The 23,070-nt window shown below is 54.9% G+C and overlaps 1 protein-coding gene across 3 annotated transcripts in view; it reads left to right on the top strand.

Annotated features, from left to right (window-relative positions):
- Positions 1 to 29: 29 nt before the first annotated feature.
- STK32C (serine/threonine kinase 32C) overlaps positions 30 to 23,070 on the top strand; it is a 69,113-nt gene continuing 46,072 nt past the window's right edge. For 2 of the 3 annotated variants that reach the window (XM_041400166.1, XM_041400164.1), the window contains exon 1: positions 30 to 173. In XM_041400166.1, the coding sequence (XP_041256100.1) occupies positions 89 to 173 (85 nt within the window). In that variant the 5' untranslated portion in view covers positions 30 to 88. Of the gene's footprint in view, positions 174 to 13,544; positions 13,603 to 23,070 lie in introns of those variants that run through there. The other variant, XM_041400165.1, reaches the window with a different exon arrangement.

Genomic DNA, 23,070 nt, shown 5'->3' with positions numbered 1-23,070 from the left:
GGGGCGGCTGAGGGCGGCGGCGGGGCCGGCCGCGGGAGCCGCCGGGCCGGCGGAGAGAGGCCGCAGGGCATGCCAGCCGCCTGCCCCGATGTTTCACTGGAGCAAGTGGAAGAAGAGGATGGGAGCGAGCGCCTCCTCCTCCAAGAGACCCGTCTTCGACGAGCGGGAGGACGGTGAGTGCGGACCGAGATGCTCCGGGGTGCTCGCCCTGCCCGGGATGCTCTGCCCTGCCCTGCCCGGGTGTCCAGCTCGGGGCCCTGCCCGGGTGTCCAGCTCGGGGCACTCTGCCCTGCCCTGCCCCGGCGGCGCCGTTGCCGCGGTGCCCCCGTTCCCAGCCCGGGGTGCCCATCCCGCGGTGCCCGTCCCGGGGTGCCCATCCTGCGGTGCCCGTCCCGGGGTGCCCATCCCGCGGTGCCCGTCCCGCGGTGCCCATCCCGCGGTGCCCCCGTTCCCAGCCCGGGGTGCCCATCCCGCGGTGCCCGTCCCGGGGTGCCCATCCCGCGGTGCCCGTCCCGGGGTGCCCATCCTGCGGTGCCCGTCCCGGGGTGCCCATTCCGCGGTGCCCATCCCGGGGTGCCCCCGTTCCCAGCCCGGGGTGCCCATCCCGGGGTGCCCGTCCCGGGGTGCCCATCCCGCGGTGCCCCCGTTCCCATCCCGCGGTGCCCCCGTTCCCAGCCCGGGGTGCCCATCCCGCGGTGCCCATCCCGCGGTGCCCATCCCGGGGTGCCGAGCTGCCCCGCCCGGCACTGGGGTCCCCCGGCGGGGGCCGTGCCCGCAGGACGCAGGGACCCTGCCCACGGACACCCCGCGGGCACGGGGCGGCCGCCGTTAAAACGGGGGCTGGGGAGGCGGTGGCGAGGGCACAGCCGAGCAGCAGAGTTTCAGTCTGGGCACCGACAGCCCCGCTTGGACCGAGGAAGGGCCAAGTGCCGCCGGCATCAGCACCGAGCGCTGCTGCCGGTGCAGAAAGCTGCTCTGGGGTTTTCCCCAAAATACCAGCTTGGGTGGGGAGTTTTAGGAATACGCCGTGAAATGCCACCGTTGCATTAAAATCGTGGGTGTAGGGTGAAATTTCAGAGGAGCAAAGGAAGGAAACTTTGACTTGGGTGGGGGAAGAGTCGGGAAAGCCATCGGGCCAGCAGACGGGTGCCGGGTGGCCGGGGCACTCCTGAATGCTGCGTTGGCCCTGTGGCATCAACTGAGCACACACAACAGTCCCTGTGTGTGGGGGGTGCTGGAGCTGTGCACTGGATAAACCTGGGGTTCGATGTGTTAGTGTGGGTCTGAGTGCAGTGATGTGAGGGTCAGGGTGTGCTGGAATTCCCTCGGTGAGGGAACCACACCTGTCTGTGCTGCTCTGGCAGCTGACAGGTTAAATCAGGCACACGTCCTGGCACAAGAGCTGGTTATTTCTCCAACAAGTTTTTATTAGCAATTCACACTGAGCAAGCCGAGTGGAGACACTTAAATCGGAGGCTTCACTGCAATTACATTCTGAAAACAAAATTTCTTTCTGAGAGGCTTTTAATTCTGCCCTGAGCCTGTGTGCAGGCAGCCAGGGTGAGTGAGCTCTGCAGCTGAATGGCTGCTGGCAGGAGCCTGGGGACACCTCTCCAGGTACTTTCAATCAGCACTTTCCCTGTGTCCCAATTATTGGCACATTGCTTCCTTGATATCTCCTGCCTTTCCATAATTCCTTGTTAGAGTGTGCTCAGAGCAATTACAGTGTTGTTCCAGTGAACTCATATTTACTGTCATGGCACAGTTGCTATGGTGATCTCCTAAGACATCCCAATAACTTCCTTAGATAAAGAAGCCAGTTGATGCTTGGGTTTGTGTGTGACATAATGTCTAAGAGTTACCAGTGACAACAATATAATGAGAAATCAATTAAAAATATAAAAAGGAAAAGGCCATTTGGTATGTCAGATTTTGCCCATACATGGTTCCTTGTGATGGATCTCTGCACAAGGATGAGCCTGACTGCTGAAATCCAGCAGATAACCCCTGTTAATTTGTCACGGTGTATGTAAATAGAAGGTTAACATTTATTGTAGTCACTAGTAACACAACCAGTACTAAGATCGTACTCCAAATCATTACAGACCTTCCAGTCTTTGTCCCTGACTTCCTGGGGACTGGTTTTGGGACTCCACTGAGTCACAGTGGCAGGGGATGTCCTGGGGGACAGCATGCTGTCTTTGCCCTCTCTTGGTGTGAAATGCCTGGCTCCAGAGGGTTCTCCACTGTTTCCCCTCTGTTAAGAATTGCCATTTCTCCTCGGCCTGCGCCTGTGCAGCCCCAGCTGCTGTCGGATCTCCTCTGGACCAGTGCTCCTGTGTCACACCCCTCTCTCTGGGAGGGCTGCTGCTGTCCTTGGGGTGTGTGGGTTGAGCTCTCTGGGTCTGACTCCGAGGGTAAACGTGGCATTCCAAAGTGTGTGTGTGTCCTAAGGACCTTCCCTCCACCCTCTCCTCTTCTTCAGCATCTTTTCTGTCGGTGCTCCCGGGCTTGTTCTTTGGCAGAGGGGGAAGCTGGTGCTGGTTCAGCCAGGCTGGCTCCTGCTCCAGCCAGGGCCAGGGCGGTGCAGAGCCGGGCTCTGGGGAGCCGTGCCCAGGACACGGGAGCTGTGCTGCTCCCTCCGTGCTTCCCTCCTGGCTGCTGTGGTGTTCCCGTCCCCACTCCCCGTTCGGGAGCCTTCCCGAGGCCGTGGTGCCAGGTGAGCCAGGTGTGCCTGGTGCTGTGTGTGGGGCAGGGCCCACGTGTCGGACCCCTTGGGGTGCCCGCCGCGCTGCTCCCTGCTCGCACACACAGCCTGCCAGGGATTTCTGGGCTGCTCACAGCTGGGGCTCAGCTAAGGGGAGAGCTGCCTGTGAGAGGACAGTGCCTGTGTGTTTGTGTGTGCTTCCAGGGAGCCCTGGCGTGAGGGAGATGGGTTTCTCTGGCTGTGGGAGCCGCTGCTGCAGCTGGTTCCAGTCCCACGGAAAAGCTGGCAAGCTGCACATCCATCAGCTGGGAGGGAGCTGCAGCCTGTCCAGCTGAGATACTGCCCAGGGATGCCTTTGTGAGAGCTGGGGTTTGGCCAGGTGCATTGTACCCCGTTCATGAGCAGAGAAAGTTAGTGAATGGAGGGAAGGAGGAAAAAACAGAGCAAGGAGAAAAGTATGGGAAGAAGAAAACAAGGCAAAAGAACAGAGGGGCTGCAGGGTGGAGCACTCGGGGTTGAGGTGTGCTGGAGTAAGGTGGGCTCAGCGAGCTGGTTTGTGGGTTCTGCATTACCACTGTGGGCTGTTTTCCATCAGGAAAAACACACCCTTGTCTGCAGGGACTTTTCAGGGGCTGTTTTTTGTACCTGTAAGTATTTTCAAAAAATTCCTCACTCAAGAGTGGATTTGTTCTCCAGCCCAGAGGAAGGGTGGGCAGTGCCTGTCTGCTGGCTGAGACACATCTCTGTGCAGGGCACGGGGCACTGGGGTGTCTCACAGAATCACAGAATCGTTTGGGTTGGAAAAAACCTCCAGGATCATCAAGTCCAAGCTGTGCCCACCAAGGGATCCCCACCCTGTCCCCAGCTCTGAGTGCCACCACCTGCAAGTGCCAGGATGGGCACTCCAACCCTGCCTGGGCAGTGCCAGTTCCTGATCCCCCTTTCCATGGGGAAATTCCTGCTGTGCCCACCCTGAGCTGCCCTGGCCCAGCCTGAGGCCGTTCCCTCTGCTCCTGTCCCTGTTCCCTGGAGCACAGCCCGACCCCCCGGCTGTCCCCTCCTGGCAGGAGCTGGAGAGAGAGAGGAGGCATGGAAGTCATGAGGCTTGTTTGTCATTTGGGCAGGAATTATGCTGTTGTTCTGGGAAACAGCCAAGCAAGTTTTATTGACATCTTCCTCCTTTTTAGAAGGAAAAAAAATATTATTATTTTTTTTTTATTTTTTTGCCAGGTGAGGAAAACCTGTAATTGTGAAGCCAATGGGAATGTTTCAACCCAGATATCTGAAAAACGCTTAGCAGAGTTGTTGGACTTGGGAATGAGGCTGAGCAGGAGGAAATACAGGACACACTTAGTGCTATTAGCATTGCCCACAGTTTGTTACATGGGAGAGGGGGGGAAACCACAGCGAGATTTATCTCTCTATGCAATTATGTCTGAAGAGGAATTTCAAGAGTGCATTTTGGATGTGGTTTCTCCTGAATCAAAGTGGTTTACTAAAAAAACTGTGTGTAAATATACATGAGAATCTGTGAAGCCATCTGCTGCTTTGTGCTTTGCTGTGCCTCCCCTCGCTGACACGAGGCGAGTGGCCCAGGGTTCCTGTCCATGTCCTGATGCTGAATTAGTTTTTTCTGCTGATGTACAAGGTTTTAGTGGTGCAGCCCAGTGACTTTCATCATGGTTAGTATTTTGTCTCAATCACTTTTCCCCCCATCCCTTGTTTGACTCTGCCAGAGTGCAGATGGTGTTTTGTAAGGGGGTCAGTGCAGGCGCCTGTGTTTATCCTACTTGCATCAAAATCAACTTTTGAACACGTTTCCAGTTCTGTAGCTCATGGGTGGCGCTCTCCTGGTAAAGCAGCCTGGTCCCCCAGGGGTCCCCATGTCCCCTGAGCATTGTCCCTGCTGCTGGCCGTGCTCCTGCCAGCTTGGCTGCTCCTCACAGAGCCCGACTGTCACCTCAGCTGGGCGGTGATTGCAAGCCCTGGGCAGGAAACATTGCCCTTTCATTGGAAATCTATGGTCTAGTGCCCAGTAAGGCAGCTGTAAAATCCCAAATACTACTTATTTGGGGTCAGACACAGATGTGTTAAGCTACCATGCTCTTCAAACCACTGACTGAAGTCTTCCCTGCTCAGACTGCAGTGAGAACTTTTCCCCCAGCCTGACTTCCCTGGCTGTGGGTTGGGAGCACAGATGCCTTCCCTGATATTTAAACACAAGGGAAAAAAGCCTTTCTGTATTATCAAAGTGGTAGCTAGGAAAGCAGGCGGGGGGAGGAGGGAGTGGGAATTGCAAGGAGGTGTCAGCAAAGCTGTGCTCAGCGCTGCCAGCAGGGCTTTGTTCCGGCTGCCCCCGGCTCGGGGATGCTTTGCCCAGGGACTTGTGCCCTCCCTGGGGTCTCTGTCTCTGGCCACTGCCCCTCATTCCCGCCACACACCAAAAACCTTCCTGGCCGTGAAGCTTCCAGCAGGGCTTTGTTCCGGCTGCCCCCGGCTCGGGGATGCTTTGCCCAGGGACTCGCCCTCCCTGGGGTCTCTGTCCCTGGCCACTGCCCCTCATTCCCACCACACACCAAAAACCTTCCTGGGCTGAAGCTTTGCAGTGTGTCATGTAATGCAGAAATAGCTTAAATCCTGGGAATCCAGCAATTTGAAGCCATGGAGGTGTGTGGGACCGTGGGCAGTATGGGGGTTACTGGCTCTGAGCTGTTTGATGGCTGTGCTGTCCCGCTCCGCTCTGCTGGCTGTGGTCCCTTTGCAGCAGTGCTGGCTCAAGTCTGAAGAAAAGCCATTCTCGAGGGGCTCGTGTGTCTGTGGGAGATCTGAGGAGAGGAGATCGGGGTGAAATGAGTCCTCAGGGCAGCCGAGACTGTTCTGGAGCTGGAGTAACAAAAAATAAACAAACACAACAGCAATTTGAAGGACATTTGATGGATAGGGAGGGACACGGGCAATCAAGGAAAAGTCACTGGAAGTACTGTTCAAGTGAAATATTAAATCAGATTAATACTTGGTGTATTCTGTGGAGGCCACAGTCCTCATGACTAGCTTGGAATGGGCTCCCTGTGATTTGGGAATAACGTGCAGGAGCACGTGGCTGGGGATCTGCCCACCTTCCCCCGGGCTGTGGAGGCCACAGTCCTCATGACTAGCTTGGAATGGGCTCCCTGTGATTTGGGGGATCTGCCCACCTTCCCCCGGCTGCCCAGTGCTGGCGTGGTGACCTTCCCGGTGGGGCTGGCATTCCCAGTGGCTGCAGGTCCCAGGACATGGAGCTGGTGGAGAGGGGCAGCTGTGGCTGGAGAGCCGTGCTGTCGCTGCTGGCTGCGGGCAGCACAAGGTCACCGCCTGCCGAACCTGCTGCACTGGCAGCGGGCAGCACTTGGCAAGGGAAACCTCCCCAGGAACGGGAAAAGCTGCTCTCTGTGCAGAGTGGTACCTCTCCATTCGAGCGGGGCTGCTGAAGGGCTGTGGGATCTCAGCACATCACTGTGGATGTGCAGAGACACCAGGGGAGCCCCTGGGGGGCTCGGAAACCCTGGAATGATGCCAAAAGGGTTTGGTGGTTGGATTTCGATCCATCAAAAGGAGAAGAACCTGTGACGGAGGAAATGAGAACTTCTTGGGTGTGAATGATACCTTTATGGAGGGAAATATAAATTTTAGAAAAATAGGTACAGGGGGGTCATGAAGGCAAGATGGAGGATTCAGGGCGTGGTCCTGTGTTCTTCTTTCTTCTTCATGTCTTCCATTTTGTGTGGTGATGTTGGCACTTGGAGATTGGTTCGTAGTGAAATATACTTGTCTATATATACTTGTCTATAAGGATGAATAGTATTGGGAAATAAAGGTAAATATGTCACACGTAATTTTTACTATAAAAGACACAGCCGCCCTGTGGGCGGGGGAGAGTGCACTCGACTGTCCTGCTGAGCGGACCTCGGCTGGGCAGAGAGAAAACTTTGTAGATAAGAGATAATAAACAGAACTGAAGACCAAAAATCTGAGAGTCCAGACTCATCCTTGGGAATCACGGCCGCCCAGAACCACCTTTCCCCGTGTCGGGGCAGAGACACATAACAGCGGACCCCGACAAAGGGCGAGGCAGCTGCCTGGGCTCTCGGTGCGTCGCACCAGGGGAGGAGGGTGTGGAGCTGGCGTGTGCCCACGCGGGCTGGGAGAGCCTGTGCTTCCTTCTGAATATTGCTCTGTGTCTTGTGGGAAGGCCTGGAATGGAGCCCTGCTGACCCGCGGCGGTGCTGTGCCCTGTGCCAGGGCCGGGCTGGCACCCCTGTGGACGCAGGGGCTCTCTGAGCGGGGCTGGCACAGGGGACACTCTGAGCCCGTGGTTCACGGCAGCCCGGGGGTACAAGCAGGCCTGGCTTCTCTTTGCAGTGGAGCTGCTCTCCGGCTGGGAAGGCAGGGTCCCTCAGCAGGCTGTGCAGCCTCTCAGGGCTGCGGGGGCTGCTGAGGAGCAGCGTCCACGCCTGCCTGCACGTCCTGTCCCAAACCAGCCCCCGCTGCCAGCTGGGCTGGGGGACCAGCGTGGCACAGGGCTGGCAGCGGGGTGTCCCTCCCAGCTGTGGGCTGTGCCAGCCCTGCACAGCTGTGTGCCAGCGAGGGGATCCCTGCGCCTGGCTTGGTGCTTGTCTCCTGAAATGGTGTGGGACAGCCTGAGAGCAGCTCGGCTCCTCTGCACAAGAGAAGAGAAATGTCAGTGTCCCCTTTCCCTCTGCCACCGTTCTTCAGGAATTAAATTGCTTTCGGTGACAGTCATGGAAAATGGAAAGTGCTTGGGGTGTGTGGGAGCAGCTGTCTCTGAGCACTGCCAGCAATGAGGTGTGACATGTGCGAGTGTTGATGTGTTCATTTACATCTCAGGTGCTGCTCAGGGCTCTCCCAGAACCTGAAGTGCTGAGCACATGCAGGCACTGAGTGATGCTCAGGTTTGCGTGGCTTGCTGCTTTGCCTGTGCCCATGAATCCTTACAGGACAATGGTTAGCCCTGCTGTGTAATTAAATTAAATTGAACTGCAATGTAATGTCTTTTTAGCTTTGCTGATGTTTCTGGAAGCTGATCAATTTCATCTATTAGTCCAGAAAATACCTTTACTTGGTTCTAGTGGCTCCAGCAGAGAGCTGGTGGGCTCCTGAGGCTGATGATGCCTGAGTGACTTCCCAGGTAACCTGCAAAGGGCTGTCCCAGCACAGAATTACCTTATTGTCCAAATCTGCATTTGGTTACAGCTGAGCTGTCCAAAGACACAAGTGATATTTTGAATTTACATGGATAATGTGTGCATAGGAGCACTGGAGGAAGCACCCAGAGTGGGGAGGGCAGAGTGAGGCTGTGGGAGCACTGCAGCTGCTGCTGTGTTACTTTGGGTCTCCATCCCTGCCTGAGCTGTCTTTGCTCTGGAAAAAAGGGTTCTTTCTCCTTTTCATTGTTTCTCCTGACCATAACCCCCTCCTACAAAGAAAAATGCACAACTCAACAAAAATTGCCATCACTGCTTAAAATCCTGGGGTGTGATTTGTGTCCTGGGATTTTAGAGGGATCACGTGGTGGCAACAAAAGGCCATCATATGAGTATTTCAGATATCCAGGGTGGGAAAAAAAAAAAAAAAAGCAAGGGAACAGGGTAACTTGGTAGAAACTAGGAAGAAACTTAGATTGAGAATAACCTGTTGGAGTGTTTGGGGACCCAGGAGCTGAGACACTTCCAGCACCAGCAATAATGGCATTGGTGTGTAGGTGGGGCAGTCATCAGAAGGCACATGCTGGTTCCGTGTGGAATTCCTGTATTCTTAATTTTGGTATCTGACAGAGGTCAGAAAGGTGGGCTGGGCAGGCTTGGGCTAGAGCTCAGGTTCCTGCTCTGAGCAGGCAGATCTCCGTGAGGATTAGGAGAGACATTTCTGGGTGAGGGTGAATCTGCCCTGGGCCCTGCTGCTGGCTGGACACCACTTCACCCACATGTTTCACTGTCAGAAGGATATGGGTACAGGATAGGGGATACAGGATATGGGATACAGGATACAGGTCACCTCCTGCCCTGTGAAACAAGTGACAGAGTCCACGGGGGAGCCACATACTGCACCTTGGCTTTTTGTGCACTGGTTCCAGTCTTAATGGGAACTGGCAGGCAAGCCCAGCCAGCAGGGAACACAGAAAATGATACACATTATGTTTGGATTGTTTGCACTGTTGGAAAACGTGCTTTATGCTTCGCAGAAAATAGGGCCAAAGCTTGGTCCCAAATAATTTGCACTCTAGAGGCTCAATGCCGCATGTGGTAAGCACATGAATAATTCATACACATGCAAACAGGCCCCATGATTTCACATTCTAGATTTGCTCAGAACTTTGAACTGGCTTGGATTAGTGGCTCTTCCAGCACAGAAGAGGCTTGGCAGGACCTTCAGCACAGGAGGAAACAATCCCCTCTCCTGTGTGTCTCCCTGGGGGCTGGAGCTGCCCTGTCACCCTGTGGGGTGGGCTGCCCGTGGCTGTGACAGTGCCCAGGGCTCGGTGCCCCGGGTGCCTGCTGGGCCTGGCCGTGACACGCTGGCTCTGCTGCGGGCGCTGCTCCCCTGCAAGCAGCGTGTGTCTCCCTGGGGGCTGGAGCTGCCCTGTCACCCTGTGGGGTGGGCTGCCCGTGGCTGTGACAGTGCCCAGGGCTCGGTGCCCCGGGTGCCTGCTGGGCCTGGCCGTGACACGCTGGGTCCCCTGCAAGCAGCACCGGAGCTTTTGGGGAGAGCGGGCGTGGGTGTGGGCTGTGCCTGTGAGCTCAGCACAGGGCTCTGAGCTCCCCTGGTGTGACCCACGGAGAGCTCTGAGCTCCCCAAGTGTGACCCACGGGGCAGCTGCCCTGAGCTGTCAGCTCCTGCTCCAGCCCAGCACGGTGCTCTGTCCTGGTCCCTCGGAGTGCCCTTAAAGCAGGGACAGCCCAGGGGCTCTGTGGCCACTCTGCTGCAGCGTGGGGCGGGTGCAGGGCCAGGGGCACTGGCAGGGGCTGCTGCTCTGCTCCACTGGGATTTATTCCATGTTAAATGCCACAGCAGGAGCATCGCAAGCAGGTGTCAAAACAAGCACAGCTGCAGCCAGACAAACTTAGGGATTGATTAATGAATAGTTTCAGCCTGTTGTGTGTTTCTCTACATGGCTTGCTGATGTAAAGATCAATCTGTGAATTTATTTAAAAAATAGCAGGTTTCTTTTAACTAGAACAAATTGCCTCTGTTTATCAAAAGGCTGAATAACATCAACAAACAGTTCAGTCTGTGTTGCCCCTCAGCACTACTTGGGAAATCATTTTAGCTAGTGCTTCCTCTGGCCTTGGTTTGGATTTTTCCATGCTCTTAGCCTGGCATCTCCAAAGGCACCCCTGCCTCCCCCGCTGCTCTCTCCAGAGGCCACTCTGCTCCTCCTGCTCGCTGTTCTCACTGGGGTTTTTCCACTGCCAGCCCTGCTGCTGCTCTCTGTGCCCAGGCTGTTCCCTGGCTTGCCCTGCGGGTGTCCTGGGCACGGCTGGCCCTGGTGCCCAGGGGTCAGTGTGGGGTGCTGAGCCAGCACAGCCCCGAGGAGCTGTGCAGGGTGAGCAGGGGGCTCTCGCAGGGCCAGCCGTGCCCATGCAGTGCAGGGGGGCAATGCAAGGCCTGCCTCCCCCCTCCTTGTGGCTGATCCCCCTCCAGGAGATGTTCCTTCTCTCCGGAGCCAGTTGCACATCACTGTGCTCCAGAGAACTCCTTATCACAGAAGCAGGATGTCTGCTTTCCCCGGAGAATTTGGACTTGGTGAATAATTCTGTTTGACATCTGCTGTGATTGTGGGTCTGCTCTCTTCTTGTGGAGTTGAAATGAATCCCGAGTGGTTGTGCCACCCGTCCTGCAGGTGCAGGCGGGCCAGCCCCGCTCCTGTGAGCTCGGGTGAGCTCTGCCCATGGGGTGAATCTCTTCTGACACCTCCAGAAGAAAGAACAGGCTTGTTGTTGACTGCAGGGAGCACCAGAGGGGATCGCTGCTCCCACCTGGGGTCAAACAAAATATTCAGACATTCACACTTTCTTGTGGTTCTTTTTTCCTTCCCGGATTTACTCTCATTGCCAGCACGTGTCAGTGATACCCTCTCATTCACACTGTCTTGCTCCTGATTTTTCCTTCTTTGCCAGAGCTGTGGCAGAAGACAGACCTGCCTGTGGGGACACCAAAGCCCTGTTGGTGCTGCCTCCGTGCTCACCAGCCCTGGACCCTGCAGCTCCTGGGGCTGCTGTCGGTGCCCAGCCTGCCCGGGGCACTTGAGCTCCCTTCGGAGCCCCTGTGAGCTGCTGCCCCGTGCCTGCCCTCTTCAGCTGAGTTCGAGACAGGAGGGAGGGCCAGGGGAGAAGCAGCATTCCCACAGCCCTGCAGCTGCTGCTGCAGCAGCTCTGCCGAGCAGCACATCCCCTCATCCCAGCCTAAGGTATTTTGGGAGCACGTCTGCTGCTCACGAGCCTCTGGGACAAAGATAGGACCATGTGCCTGAAATAGCACCCTGGAGCCTGCACACCCCACCAGTGGCTGCTCTCGAGAGGGAAATCCAGAGTTTGTTTTCAAGCCATCGTCTCTGTGTTGACAAGGCTGTCGTGAGGAAAACGGTCTCAGCTGGGAATGTCTGAATTGGCTCCCAGCGCAGCGTACGCACACACGGTCACACTGCTCACCGCCCAGAGGGCACAGGAAGGGCTCCTGCCTTTGGGAACAGCTTTCACGCAGAATCCCAGAGTCACTGGGCTGGAAAAGCCCTCCCAGCCCAAGCTGTGCCCCATCCTTGTCCCCAGCCCGGAGCTCCGAGTGCCAGCTCCAGGCATTCCCAGGACACGTGCAGGGATGGGCACTCCAGCCCTCCTGGGCAGTGCCAAGGCCTGAGCAGCCTTTCCAAGCCGTGCAGGAGGTGGTGGTGGAGGCTGTGCAGCCATCAGTGTGCCCGTGTTGAAAACCACAGCCCCAAACCAGACACCACCGTATCTCCGTGGTGCTGATCCATCCAGTTGCCAAGAAATGACCCTGGCTGCCAGTTCAGCTCTTTTCAGGAGATTTTTTTCTATTCTTCTTGGCTTGCTCTTTGGTGCTCCAGTGGTGTGAAATGCTGCAGCACAGACCATCCTTCGGCGCAGTGTGTGCAGCAGTGCTAGAAAACAAGGAAATGGCATTTCCAAATGAAATGTCTCTGCTCTTGCATCTCTTGCAGCTCAAATGCAACATGGCTGTTGCACAGTTCCACTCTTTGGGGTATTTTCCCAGTGTTCTGGTAGCTGTCACCAGCCCCAGTGACGCAGCAGGAGGAACAAGACTGTCTTTCATGGCCCACAGTGAATTTGCTGGTGTGGCAAGTAGTAAAAGCCTCTTTTGATGGAAAACCAGAAGCAGCTGATTGTAGAAAATATTCTTGGGCTCTCTGTGTTACAAAGAGTTGTTGTCCTAGGACTGTTACATATTGTAGAAAACTGCAGTGGTTCTGGATAGATTTGGGAAAAGCAGTGATGATCAGAAGACATAAAATAAATGATATCGAAGAGAATGAGGTAGGTTGTTCCCCAAAAGACCTGTGTTTATCTCAGACCTCTTAAACCCTCTAGTGTGATTTAAAAAAAAAAAAAGGGGAATGCTGAATTCTGTCTTGTTATAAACAGTTTTTAACTTCTCACTTGAAAATGCTTGTGTGTGACCCATCACACGCTGGTTGTTGCAGTGAGCCCAGCAGTTTTGTCTCAATAGCTCACTGTTTGTTGCTGCCTAGAACACAAAGTTAGACAAGGTGTGGGTGGCTCCTTCTCCTCTCTGCCCTCAGCAGCTTTTGTGGCTCTCCTTGGGTGCAGAGAAAAAACCTGCCAGGTCTGAGCTAACTGTGGTGACTGGATTTAATGTGGCTCTTTCTTGGAAAAGTGTTCTTAATTATTAATATTGCTGTGTTTTTCTATTAATTAATGTTTTAAATCTGCCAAATACAGTGTCAGGGCTTTCCCCTGTGCTGTGGCACTGAAGTTAGCCACGGTCTGCCTGCTTTGAGCGTCCTTGTGAGCGTGTCCTGATCTTTCGGTACAAAAGCCCCGTTGTTTTCCCTCCTCCCGGCTGGCTCCTTCTCTGCAGGACGCCGTAGTGCGGTTGCAGGAGGCTGGGGTGAGGTTACAGCGTGAAAAAGTGCATTGGATTCCGCGTTAGCAGCTGGTGCATGCCTGGGACGCCTCGTGCTGCTCGTGATTCTCTGCATTTCCGCGGCAGCGGGCAGGGCCGGTGCGGGGCTGAGGGCCGGGCCGCTGTGCCAGGCCGGGCCGCCCCTCAGGGAGCCCCGCGCAGCTCTGCCCGCCGGTGCACGGCTCCTTCTGCTCTCATTTCCCCCGAGCAGCCCTCCTCGGCTTTCTGTGCCGCACCTGCCGCGGGTGGGGTCCCTGAGCCAGCCCAGCCCCTCTCCAGGTGTGCTCCTGCAGCTCTGCTGTCCTGCTGTGGGCCGTGCCCGGGGCTGCCTGTCCCCACCGCCCCGCGGAGCTGGTACAGCCTGGCAGCTCCTGGCACCCAGCTGGCAGCCTGCTCTCCCGCAGTCCCGGGGTGCTGGCTTCCACAGGTTGGCTGCTGCTATATAAAGAAATAGTCTGTTGTTTCCAAATTTACCCTGCTGGTGTCACAGAGCGGAAAGACAGAGAGCAAGAGGAGCGGGCCTTTGAGGCAGGCGGTGCGGGAGCGCAGGGTGGCTGTGCCCGGCTGGCCGGGGCTCTGCTCCTCTCTCTGCTCAGTGCCCGGGCTGCCAGCTCACCCGTGTGTGTGTGTGTGCCTGCACCCCAGACCCCTGCCCTGGGAGCCTGGCCCGGGCCTGGAGCAAAGCACAACACTGTCAGGATCTGTGAAGGAGAAAGAAGGTGAGCGAGGCTGCTGAGATTGCAGCGGGGCGTGGGATGAGGCCCTGCCACAGGCAGGCAGGAGCAGAGCCGTGTGCCAGGGCAGCTGACGCCCCAGCTTTTGGGGTTTCATTAGCACACAGCTAGTGCCAATCTCCCTGGCCTTGGCCAAAGCTGGATACAGACATCATCCTGCCCGGAGCTGTGGGTGTGTGTGACCAGAGAGCCTCCTCTCTGCCAGCAGCCGCAGCCCTCTCACTGCGTGGGGAGAGGCCACATCTGTAACTGCAGCGAGGAATGGTCATTAAACACAGCACGTTGCCCGTGGTGCCACAATTACAGACATATTTGCAGAGGGGATTCTTTTCTGTAGGATGGGGATGTGCCATGGATGTACCTGTCCGCACAGGTTCCCTCTCTGGCCCCCGGTGCCCCAGTGTGTCTCATGCTGGTGTTCTCTGGGGATCTGCTGGGAGGAGTGTGCTGGGGCTGTTCTGACAGACAGATCAGGTTTCCTGTGCGGGACCCAAGTGGGAGCTCCATTCCCCAGGATTGTTTATGAACCTTTCAGTGAAGCCCCACTGCTTGCAAGTCCTTTGTGTCTCAACGTGATGCTAATGCAGCACAAGGTTTGCTGCAAAGTAGGTCTCTACACGCAGTGTTTGTTGGTGTTGGGCTCGAGTGGAGCTGTACAGTGCTGTCAGATCCATGCCCTACATACCTCAATCCCTTCCTGCAGGTGCTTGCAGGGGATGTTTGGTCCATCAGGATGTGGTACACTTCTGCCTGCAGGTGAACTCTCGATTGTTTCGGTGCCTCTGAGCACAGAGGTGTTTGCCCAGGTGGTCCCAGCCCAGCCCAGCAGCGATGCTCTTGCTTAGGCCATGTTGGTTTGTCCTTGGTCCTGAGTGTCCCTTTGGGTCACAGAGTCCTCCCTTAAGGCACGTGGGTGTCAAGGTGTTACAGATGCCAGTTTGATGGGTGGAAGTGACCCATTCCTCTGTGCAGGGACCACCTGCTGCTCTGGGCTGGGAGCCCCAGGCTGTGCTGGGCCCCCACACTGGGCTCGTGCTGCCCACGTCTGGCACCAGGAGCATGTGGGTGTCCTGGAAGGCACCCCTGCAGCCGGTGTGCTGGGACATGGACTGGAGGAGGAGGCAGAGGGAACGGGAAAATGGTCCCTGGTTCTGCTGTTGGAGCTTGTGCTTCTTTGGGACCGATCACTTCACGTGGTTTGAGACTCATCCCGCTGTGCTGGTCCCTGTGACACCGGGGCTCTCCCGTGCAGTGTTGTGGCTGCCCACTGCTTCTCGACGCTCTGTGTGTCCAGCCTGGGTGCTCGGAGGTGCCGTGGGTGCTCTTGAGGGATCAGTGTGCTCCAGGAGGGAGGCTCACACAGATCCTCTGCTGGTTCCCCCTCTGGGAGCCCCGTGGCTGCCCCGGTGCAGCGTGAGCAGCGGGTCAGCACCAGGGAGGTGGCTTTGGTGCCACGCAGCCTGGCTGAGATCACTCCTAATTAAAGCACGCTCTTTGGAGGGCGGTGAGACGCCTTTGAGAGGCACTCTGCTGAGGCTGCCCAGTGACACTAATTACTGGCAGTTAATTAAAGAGCAGTTGAGAGGAGAGCTCTTTGAGGGACTCTAGTGGGGGCGCAGGGTGCTTGTTGAGCTGATCTCGTTACCATTTCTGTGTGACACTGGCTCTGCCCCATGGCTCTTCCATGCCCATGGAACCCGGGATGTGCCAGAGGCACTGGCAGCTGCTCCCCGTGCCCGGCCATCATCCCTGGTCACCCATCCCCACCACCCTCTGCCTCCCTTCAACACCTGCATTCCTTCATTTCCACTGCAAATCTGTATCAGCAAATGAGCAAAATAAACGTTGCTTGTTTGTTTTGACAATTACACCAGAGATTTAATTACACTCCTTCCTCATATACTGCCGGATGTCATGTGGTGTGTTAGGCATAAACAAAGATGTTCTGCTAACGTGAGATATGGTTATTAAAGACACACTGTCAGCCTGCAGCCTCGGCTCTGAAACTGGTGTCAGCTGGAGCCCAGCTTCCAGCATCTGCATTCTGGGTCCGTGTGCTGTGTGCGAGGAAGGGGCAGATGCTGAGCAGAGATGTCACCCAGAGTGGCTGAGTGAGCTAGGAAAATGAAATATAGGAAAAGAGAGAAAACCACGTCTGTGTCTTCAATGACTTTGAGGCAGCAGCTTCAGGTATCATAGCAGGAATACAATATTTCAGTCTCTGAGTAAGTTCTCTGTTCAAAACAGTGGGGATCCTCAATTGCCATCCTGAAAAGGGCCCAATTTTCCTGCTCATCACTTACTGCCTTTGAAGAATCTGTCTTAAAGCCTGAGCCTATTGTGTTGTGTGAAAGCAGCTGTAGCATTGTCGGCAATGGTAAATTGGCAATGACTTTGCATTTCATAATTAGTTAACAAGGAATCATTTACAATGAGCATGTCTCTCAAATCCCATTGAAATGTGCAGCACACGTTTGACGTTATTAATTAAAAATAGGAAATTCAAACTCTCTCTGGCAACAGTTCCTGTTTCCCCTCACTCCATGGGGCCATTGACAGGGACGAGGCCAGATTAAGGCAAGGGTTTGAAATTCTTTCTGAAAAAAATGCTTTGGGACTCCAGGGTTATCCAGGAGTGTGTAAGAGACCACTGACTGTGTTTCAGATCCCCCCAGCCCCTATCCTTAAGCTCCCAAACAGGGCTCTGTGAGCTCCCCCACTCCCAGTGGAGGTCAGTCTCTCAATTACATCTTGTCAGAAAACCTCTCAAAGAGGTAATCCGAGGGAGAAATTGTTTCTAGAGATTCTTGTCAAATTACAAAAAGCCTTTAATAAAATGAGTGTCCACTACTTAATGGCAATTATGGAGAGAAAATCCTTATTTCTGAAAGAGGTGAAGCTCCACTTTCCTGTGGAAAATTTACTTTTTGAAATAATAAGATAAAGGTGGCTTATTCTGCTCCAGAACTGAAGCCTGACAGAAATGAATGTGCATCCTTTGAGGGGTTTGGTCTGGAAAGGGAAGAGCCCAGGCAGTGTCTCCATGTGATGTGGGAGCAGCCCTGCTGCAGGCTGGCCCTCGCAGCTCCTCCCTGCCCTGGGGGGCAGCTGGGGGCCCATCAGTGCTTTTGGGGGGGCATCAGTGCCTTTGGGATGCCCATCAGTGCTTTGGGATGCCCATCAGTGCTTTGGGATGCCATCAGTGCTTTGGGATGCCCATCAGTGCTTTGGGATGCCCGTCAGTGCTTTGGGATGCCCATCAGTGCCTTTGGGATGCCATCAGTGCTTTGGGATGCCCATCAGTGCCTTTGGGATGCCCATCGGTGCCTTTAGGATGCCATCAGTGCTTTGGGATGCCATCAGTGCCTTTGGGATGCCCATCAGTGCCTTTGGGATGCCATCAGTGCCTTTAGGATGCCATCAGTGCTTTGGGATGCCATCAGTGCCCTTGGGGTGGCAGCCCCCCCGCCTGGCTCTGTGCTGGCAGTCCCTCCCGGGCATTCCGAGCCGTTCCAGCATTCCCGGGCAGCCCTGGCAGGAGCTGTGTCCCCAGAGGGGTGCCGGCGGGCGGGGGTGGGAGCGTGCGGAGCCCGGCGGGGGCTCGGAGGGTTTGAACCCACCAGGGCTCACCCCGGCCCGTCCCTGTCTGGCTGCAGAGCTGGCTTTGGCAGCGAGTGAGGAACCGCGGCCCAGCCGCGCTGCTTTAGACCCACAGGAGTGTTTCTGAGCTTTGCCTTACGTCTTTCGGGTATTTTTATCGCCTGCCTCATTCGAGCGGTCTCCACTGAGTCATCTCATCCCTAGTTTAGATTTATGCTCCCTCTACGCCTACTCCAGCAGGGCCCAAATCCTCCTGGCACAGCCTGCTGCTGGCCTCGCTGGAGTCGTGGAAGTCTGGCATTAAATTATGTGGGCACTAGGTCAGGGAGTTCTGAGTGTTGATACATTTTATTTAGCAGCCTTCTGGGTTTAATGAGTGTCCATAATACAGCAATTCATAATTTATCATAAATAAAGACAATAGATTAGGTTGCAGTTTAATTTATTGCTTATTTTTGTAGCTGTTGCGGGGTTTGTGTAACAAAATACAGACAGGAAAAGCCACCTAAATTCCCTAAATTCCAGCCCTTCCTTTGTGCAGGGTCGGGGGAATAGCTGTACCCCTTCCAGTGCCACTGCTCTTGGGACAAAATGACAGGACTCTGGCTGAGCAGGAGCCTTGTCTGGTTTTAAATCTCCCATAATCATTGTTCTGATTCCTTGCTAATAGAGAATCAGGGGCTCACTGACACATTTTCTGTGCTTGCATTGACTGGCAGTCTGTGACAGGAGCAGAGGGAGCGGACTCAGGCTGGGCCAGGGCAGCTCAGGGTGGGCACAGCAGGAATTTCCCCATGGAAAGGGGGCTCAGGCCTCAGAACTGCCCAGGGAGGGCTGGAGTGCCCATCCCTGGAGGTGTCCCAGGAATTCCTGGAGGTGGCACTCAGAGCTCTGGGCTGGGGACAAGGTGGGGATGGGCACAGCTGGCCCTCCATGGGCTGGGAGGGATTTTCCAGCCACAGGGACTCTGGGGTTCTGTGATTTTCCTTCCACAGAGACCTGGCTTCTGCTTATTTGATGAACAAAACCCCTCCAAGTGGGACAATGGACAGCTGCTCCTCTCGTGTAATTCCAAATGGTGAATCTTGTATTTATGAGAGAGAGATCCAAATAAGGTCCATCTGGTGCAAGTTCCTCAGCTGTTCACTTCACAGAGAAGAGAACGTTTCCGTGTCTCTGCCATGATGTTCACATGAGCAGCTGAGTCTTTTAAAGCTGTTCAGTGGGCCGAGGGCTTGTGCACACGTGAGAAATCCCTCTAAATCTCGCACCTCGTGTTCCCGAAGAGCAGGGCTGCCCAGGTGTGCAGCCCAGGCTCCCACAGGTGACCCCCCCATCCCACGTGCCCGTGACCAGCCCGCTCTGCTGGCAGCACTGTTCAACACCTCTTCTCCAGTCCCGGGGCTGTGCTGTGAAGGTGCCAGATGTGTTCAAATTGAGCACAGTCAGGCAGAGCCGTCGTGCAGGGAGTGCACAGGGCAGCTGTGGCAGGTGGCTGCTGGTTCTGCTCCTGCCTGGGCAGCCAGGGCTGGTCCCAGGGGGTGCTGGGGGAACACCCCGTTCCCCCAGCGTCTCCTGGGCTGGCTCCGAACGCCTGGCAGCTCCTCTGGGGTCAGCTGAACTTCTAGTGCTGGGTGCCATGGTTAGCGATAGATGGATGTACAAAAAGCTTCAGGAAGTGCAGGAGGAGTTTTTTGCCAGAGATTTTAATTTTACATTGAGCATAAGGGGAGCGGAAGGAGTCAGGCATAATCAGGAGAGAGCGGGGAACTGTCCAGAAATAATCTCCTGCCTTTGCCTCTGAAAGCTTTGAGAGTTTCTGATTGATTTCAGGGGAAGCAGCGCTGGAGACTGAAATGAAGGAAAGTCGCAGAATATGTGGTAGGTCAGAGATGAGATGGTTTCAAGCATTGGTGGTCTGAGAGTTGCTAAGAATAGAGCACGGCAGAGGCAGAGCAGTGTCAGGCAGTCTGAGGGGATGGATGCTCCTGCAGCTGCGGCATCTCTGGCCATGGCAGCAGCAGCAGGCGATTGGTGGTCTGAGAGTTGCTAAGAATAGAGCACGGCAGAGGCAGAGCAGTGTCAGGCAGTCTGAGGGGATGGATGCTCCTGCAGCTGCGGCCAGAGCAGCAGCAGGCATGAGGGATTTGGAGGAAACTGGTTAGAGAGCAGCTCGGCAAGAACAGAAGTTGTGCCTGGAGCTGGGGTGCGTGATCCATGGTAAAGCCTTGCCGTGGCAGCAGCGTGGGGAGGGCCCAGAGGTGGACTGTGCCCAGGGACCTCGAGCTGGGAAGGTTGGCCTTGCTCTGGGACCAGACAGGGCCAGGGGCAGGGAGGCACCCTCTGCTGCACCGCCATCAGCAGCGAAACAAGCACCAGCTGTTTTTAATAACTAATATAGACAGCAAGGACGCAGTGGTTGGAGGCTGTGGGAGCTTTCCTGATGGCGTGGACAGCCAGCTCCATGGGGCAGGCTCCCAGGGCCAGCACCACATGAGGAGCTGTGGGGACCTCAGGGTCCCTCATGGTGGATATGGCCAGCTAGGTAAACAAAACCCGCCGCAGGTGTGTCTGCAACTTAATGCTTTTCCATAAAATATTCATTATTCCATTTTAGAAACTAATTTTTGCTGAAAATTGTTTCTTAAGAATTGTTGATCACCTCAATTAGAAAGAAGAACAATTCCAGCACACTCAGAAATGCACTGGCATAAATGGGAATAAAAGCTTTTGGTTTCCTGTGCAGCCTGGCAGTCGGGGTGTGCTGCGAGCAACTGCTGCAATTGCCATTTCCATAACACACACACGCACACACATTAAATTTTGATTCACATCTCTGACATCTAGAAAATTGCTCCTTAACAAAAGGAACATTATAGGCATGCTACAAAATACAGGCTTGGTCTGACCACACTTTGGATAACTCTACCCTATTCTTTAGAAAATTGGTTTTATTGCTGATAATTGGGCTAAAAGGAAGACTATTTAATCCTGGCCAGCCCAACTTTCTGGGACATTAAGTTCTAATAGGCAGATATAAACTGGTCTTAATAGATGAATCTGACATCATCTGGCTGCTTATTAACTATTAAACCTTCTTTCAGTAATTCTCTTGGCAGCTCTGTGTGTGTTGCCATAGTTTCTTTGTTAACAGAGCAAGACATTAATGCATTTTGAGTACTTCTTGCCCAAAAGACATGGAAAAACACCTTATGCTTAAAGATGCAAACTGGCGCCCGTTCCGTGGCTCTGCAGCTGGTGGCACTCGGGGCGGGGTGCGAGCCATGGAACGGCACCAGGAGCCTCCCTCGTGTCCCCTGGGCTTTGTCACCTCGGGCAGCCATCTCGGAAAGGTCAGCAGTGGCCGGGCCACCAGAGGGGAGCGAGGTGTGTCTGGCTGGGGACCCTCGGGGACTGTCCCCAGGGCTGGGCGGGATGGGGCGCAGCAGGCTCCTGGCTCAGGGACCGTTCCCCAGCTCCCACCGGGGGGATGAGCTGTGTCCTTTCCATCCCCTGTCCGTGTGGCATCCCCGTGGGAGCCATCGCCGGAGGGGACTGGGCAGTGTGACCTGCACGGCCACGCCAGCCTGGGCTGGAGCTGCTGGAGGACTTCCAGTAAGCAGGAATAACACCCACTTGGTTTCTTCTCCTCGTCTGTGGGACAGATCAATCTGGAGGATAAACAGACTGAAATCAGCTCCTGTCTTTCGGCTGACAGTCATCAGCTTCAGCCTGAACTTACTGAGAGAAAATCTGTGGGAGATCTGTACAGTAGTGAAAGGCTTTTCGAAGTAATTACAGGCTTAAGGGAAGTTGTAGCACTGGATAGTGACAAGTGGTATTTATTCCATATTTTGTTCAATATTGTAAATTACATATTTATTAAAAAAAAATAACAGGCTGGACCAGCATCTCCTCCCGCACTGGGGATGCAGCAGCAGCTGCCTCTGGACTCTCCAGCTCCTGCCAGAGCCAGAGGAATCAGCCAGCAGTTAACACGGCAGTTTTTAAAGGAAAAACAAATGCCTACGTATATGCAAAGTCAACCTTGGTTTGCCTGAAGCAGCTGGGAAGGGCCTCGTGCGGAGAGGTTCCTGTCTGGGGATGATTCAGTGTCAGCACTTGGTTCTGTTTCCCTTGGAGATGCTTTGCAGGGATTGCAAACAGGTGGCTGAGGCGCTGCTGTTGTTCACAGGAGAAGCTGGCGTGCTGCTCTGCTGGTGGGATTTGGGTCTCGGTGGCGGGGATGAGCAGGCTCTGCTGGGCAGCTGCGTGGGGAGGGGGCTCTGGGGCAGGCAGGCTCTGCTCTGCTCAGCGCAGTGCTGGGGCCGGGCTCTGATTTCACTGTTCTGTTCCTGCTGGAATTCTGTCCCCGAGGTGCAGCTGGGTGGGGAGTGGCTCAGCACAGGGCGGTGGAGGGGAGCACGCTTCTCCCAGCACTCAGAGCCTTGCTGTGATCCCAGCGCCGGGCGCTGACGGGCTCCGTTCTGCACAGGGCATTCTAGCAGTTTAAAGACCTCCCGGAAAACTGCCACGCAAAGAGGAGGAAAATGCAAGAAAAAGAGGAATTTTTGGAAATGCAGAACGGTTTTTTCCCCTTTTTTTTCCCTTTGGCCCCACAAGTATCGTTTGTGCTGGGATGAGGCTGTGGCAGGAGGCTGGTTTCCCAGCTGGAAGGGACAAGCAGGTTGTGCTCTCACAGCTTTCCCTGGAAGGGTGTATCTGTGTGCCTGTCAGACACTGCAGCTCCATCCTTACCGTGAGCACAGCACTTGGCCCCTCCTCTGGCAGCAAATGTACATGTTCTCCATTGTATGAAGATATATATGTATCCATTAGAATGGCTTTTTGATATTTCTGGATACTAGTAGGCTAATTTAAGAAACATTTAGTCTTTTTCTCTCCTTTCCTTGATCAAAAGGAAGCAGATTTTGAACAATTTTTTTCCCCAGGAGGTAGAAAATAGTATTTGCCTTCAGGGAATAAAAAAGAGAACACTTTCTCTTCATTAAATCTAACTGGAAAATGCTCGAGATGTCAAGTGTGAAAACAGAGGCTGAGAGAAGGGAAAGGTTTTGATTTCATTCAATTGATTCTGTGGTTTATCAGGAATTTGTTGAATTTGATATTTCTCACTGCTGCTCACAGTGAGATGCGTGACAAAAGATGTGACCCAGCTGTAGGAAAAGCAGACGGAGTGTGAGGAGATGGGAGAGGGATCTGGGCAGTGTCACAGGCAGGTGAGAGGGTGGCATGGCCCCCAGTGCTGTCCCCACCTGCCTGTTGAGAATATCTCCTCCCCTTCTCTTTCCTTTGGGGGTAATTGCACTAGTTTGAGCAAAGACAGGGCTTCATTGGCTTCTTTTGGGATTTCAGAGTTGTATTTATGGCGTTTCATAGGAGTTCATTCCCTTGTCTATTTACTTGTGTGCTTTTGGCATCACTTGGATGCCGGGTTTGAGGTTTTTCCTGTTTTGGGGGTGAGTGATGGAGTGGTTTCACTGTGCACTCTGCTGGCAGGCAGACGGGGCTCCTGCCCTGTGGCCAGGCTGGAGAGGCTGCTGGGCCATAAGAGAAGGTGTGGGCTGCCAGCAGGGCTGTGTTTAACCACTCTGGTTTGCTGAGAGCGAGGATGGACAGCGTGTGCCAGGAGCAGCCCCCAGCTGTGAGGGCTGCCCTGCTTCTGTGAAAATCTGCCACTCCAGCGTGCAGGTTTGGGTCTCACAAGGTCTGGGAGTGCCCACAGGAATACTGCGTGGGCTGTTAACACCTGTAGAGAGACTTTATATTGGGTATCAGGGAAATTCCTCCGTGGAAAGGGCTGCCCAGCCCTGCCACAGCTGCTCAGGGCAG

The sequence above is a fragment of the Onychostruthus taczanowskii genome, unplaced genomic scaffold (assembly GCF_017590055.1).
Source record: "Onychostruthus taczanowskii isolate IOZ18803 unplaced genomic scaffold, ASM1759005v1 scaffold173, whole genome shotgun sequence".
Lineage (NCBI taxonomy): Eukaryota > Metazoa > Chordata > Aves > Passeriformes > Passeridae > Onychostruthus > Onychostruthus taczanowskii.
This window is presented reverse-complemented; position numbering and strand designations above follow the sequence as displayed.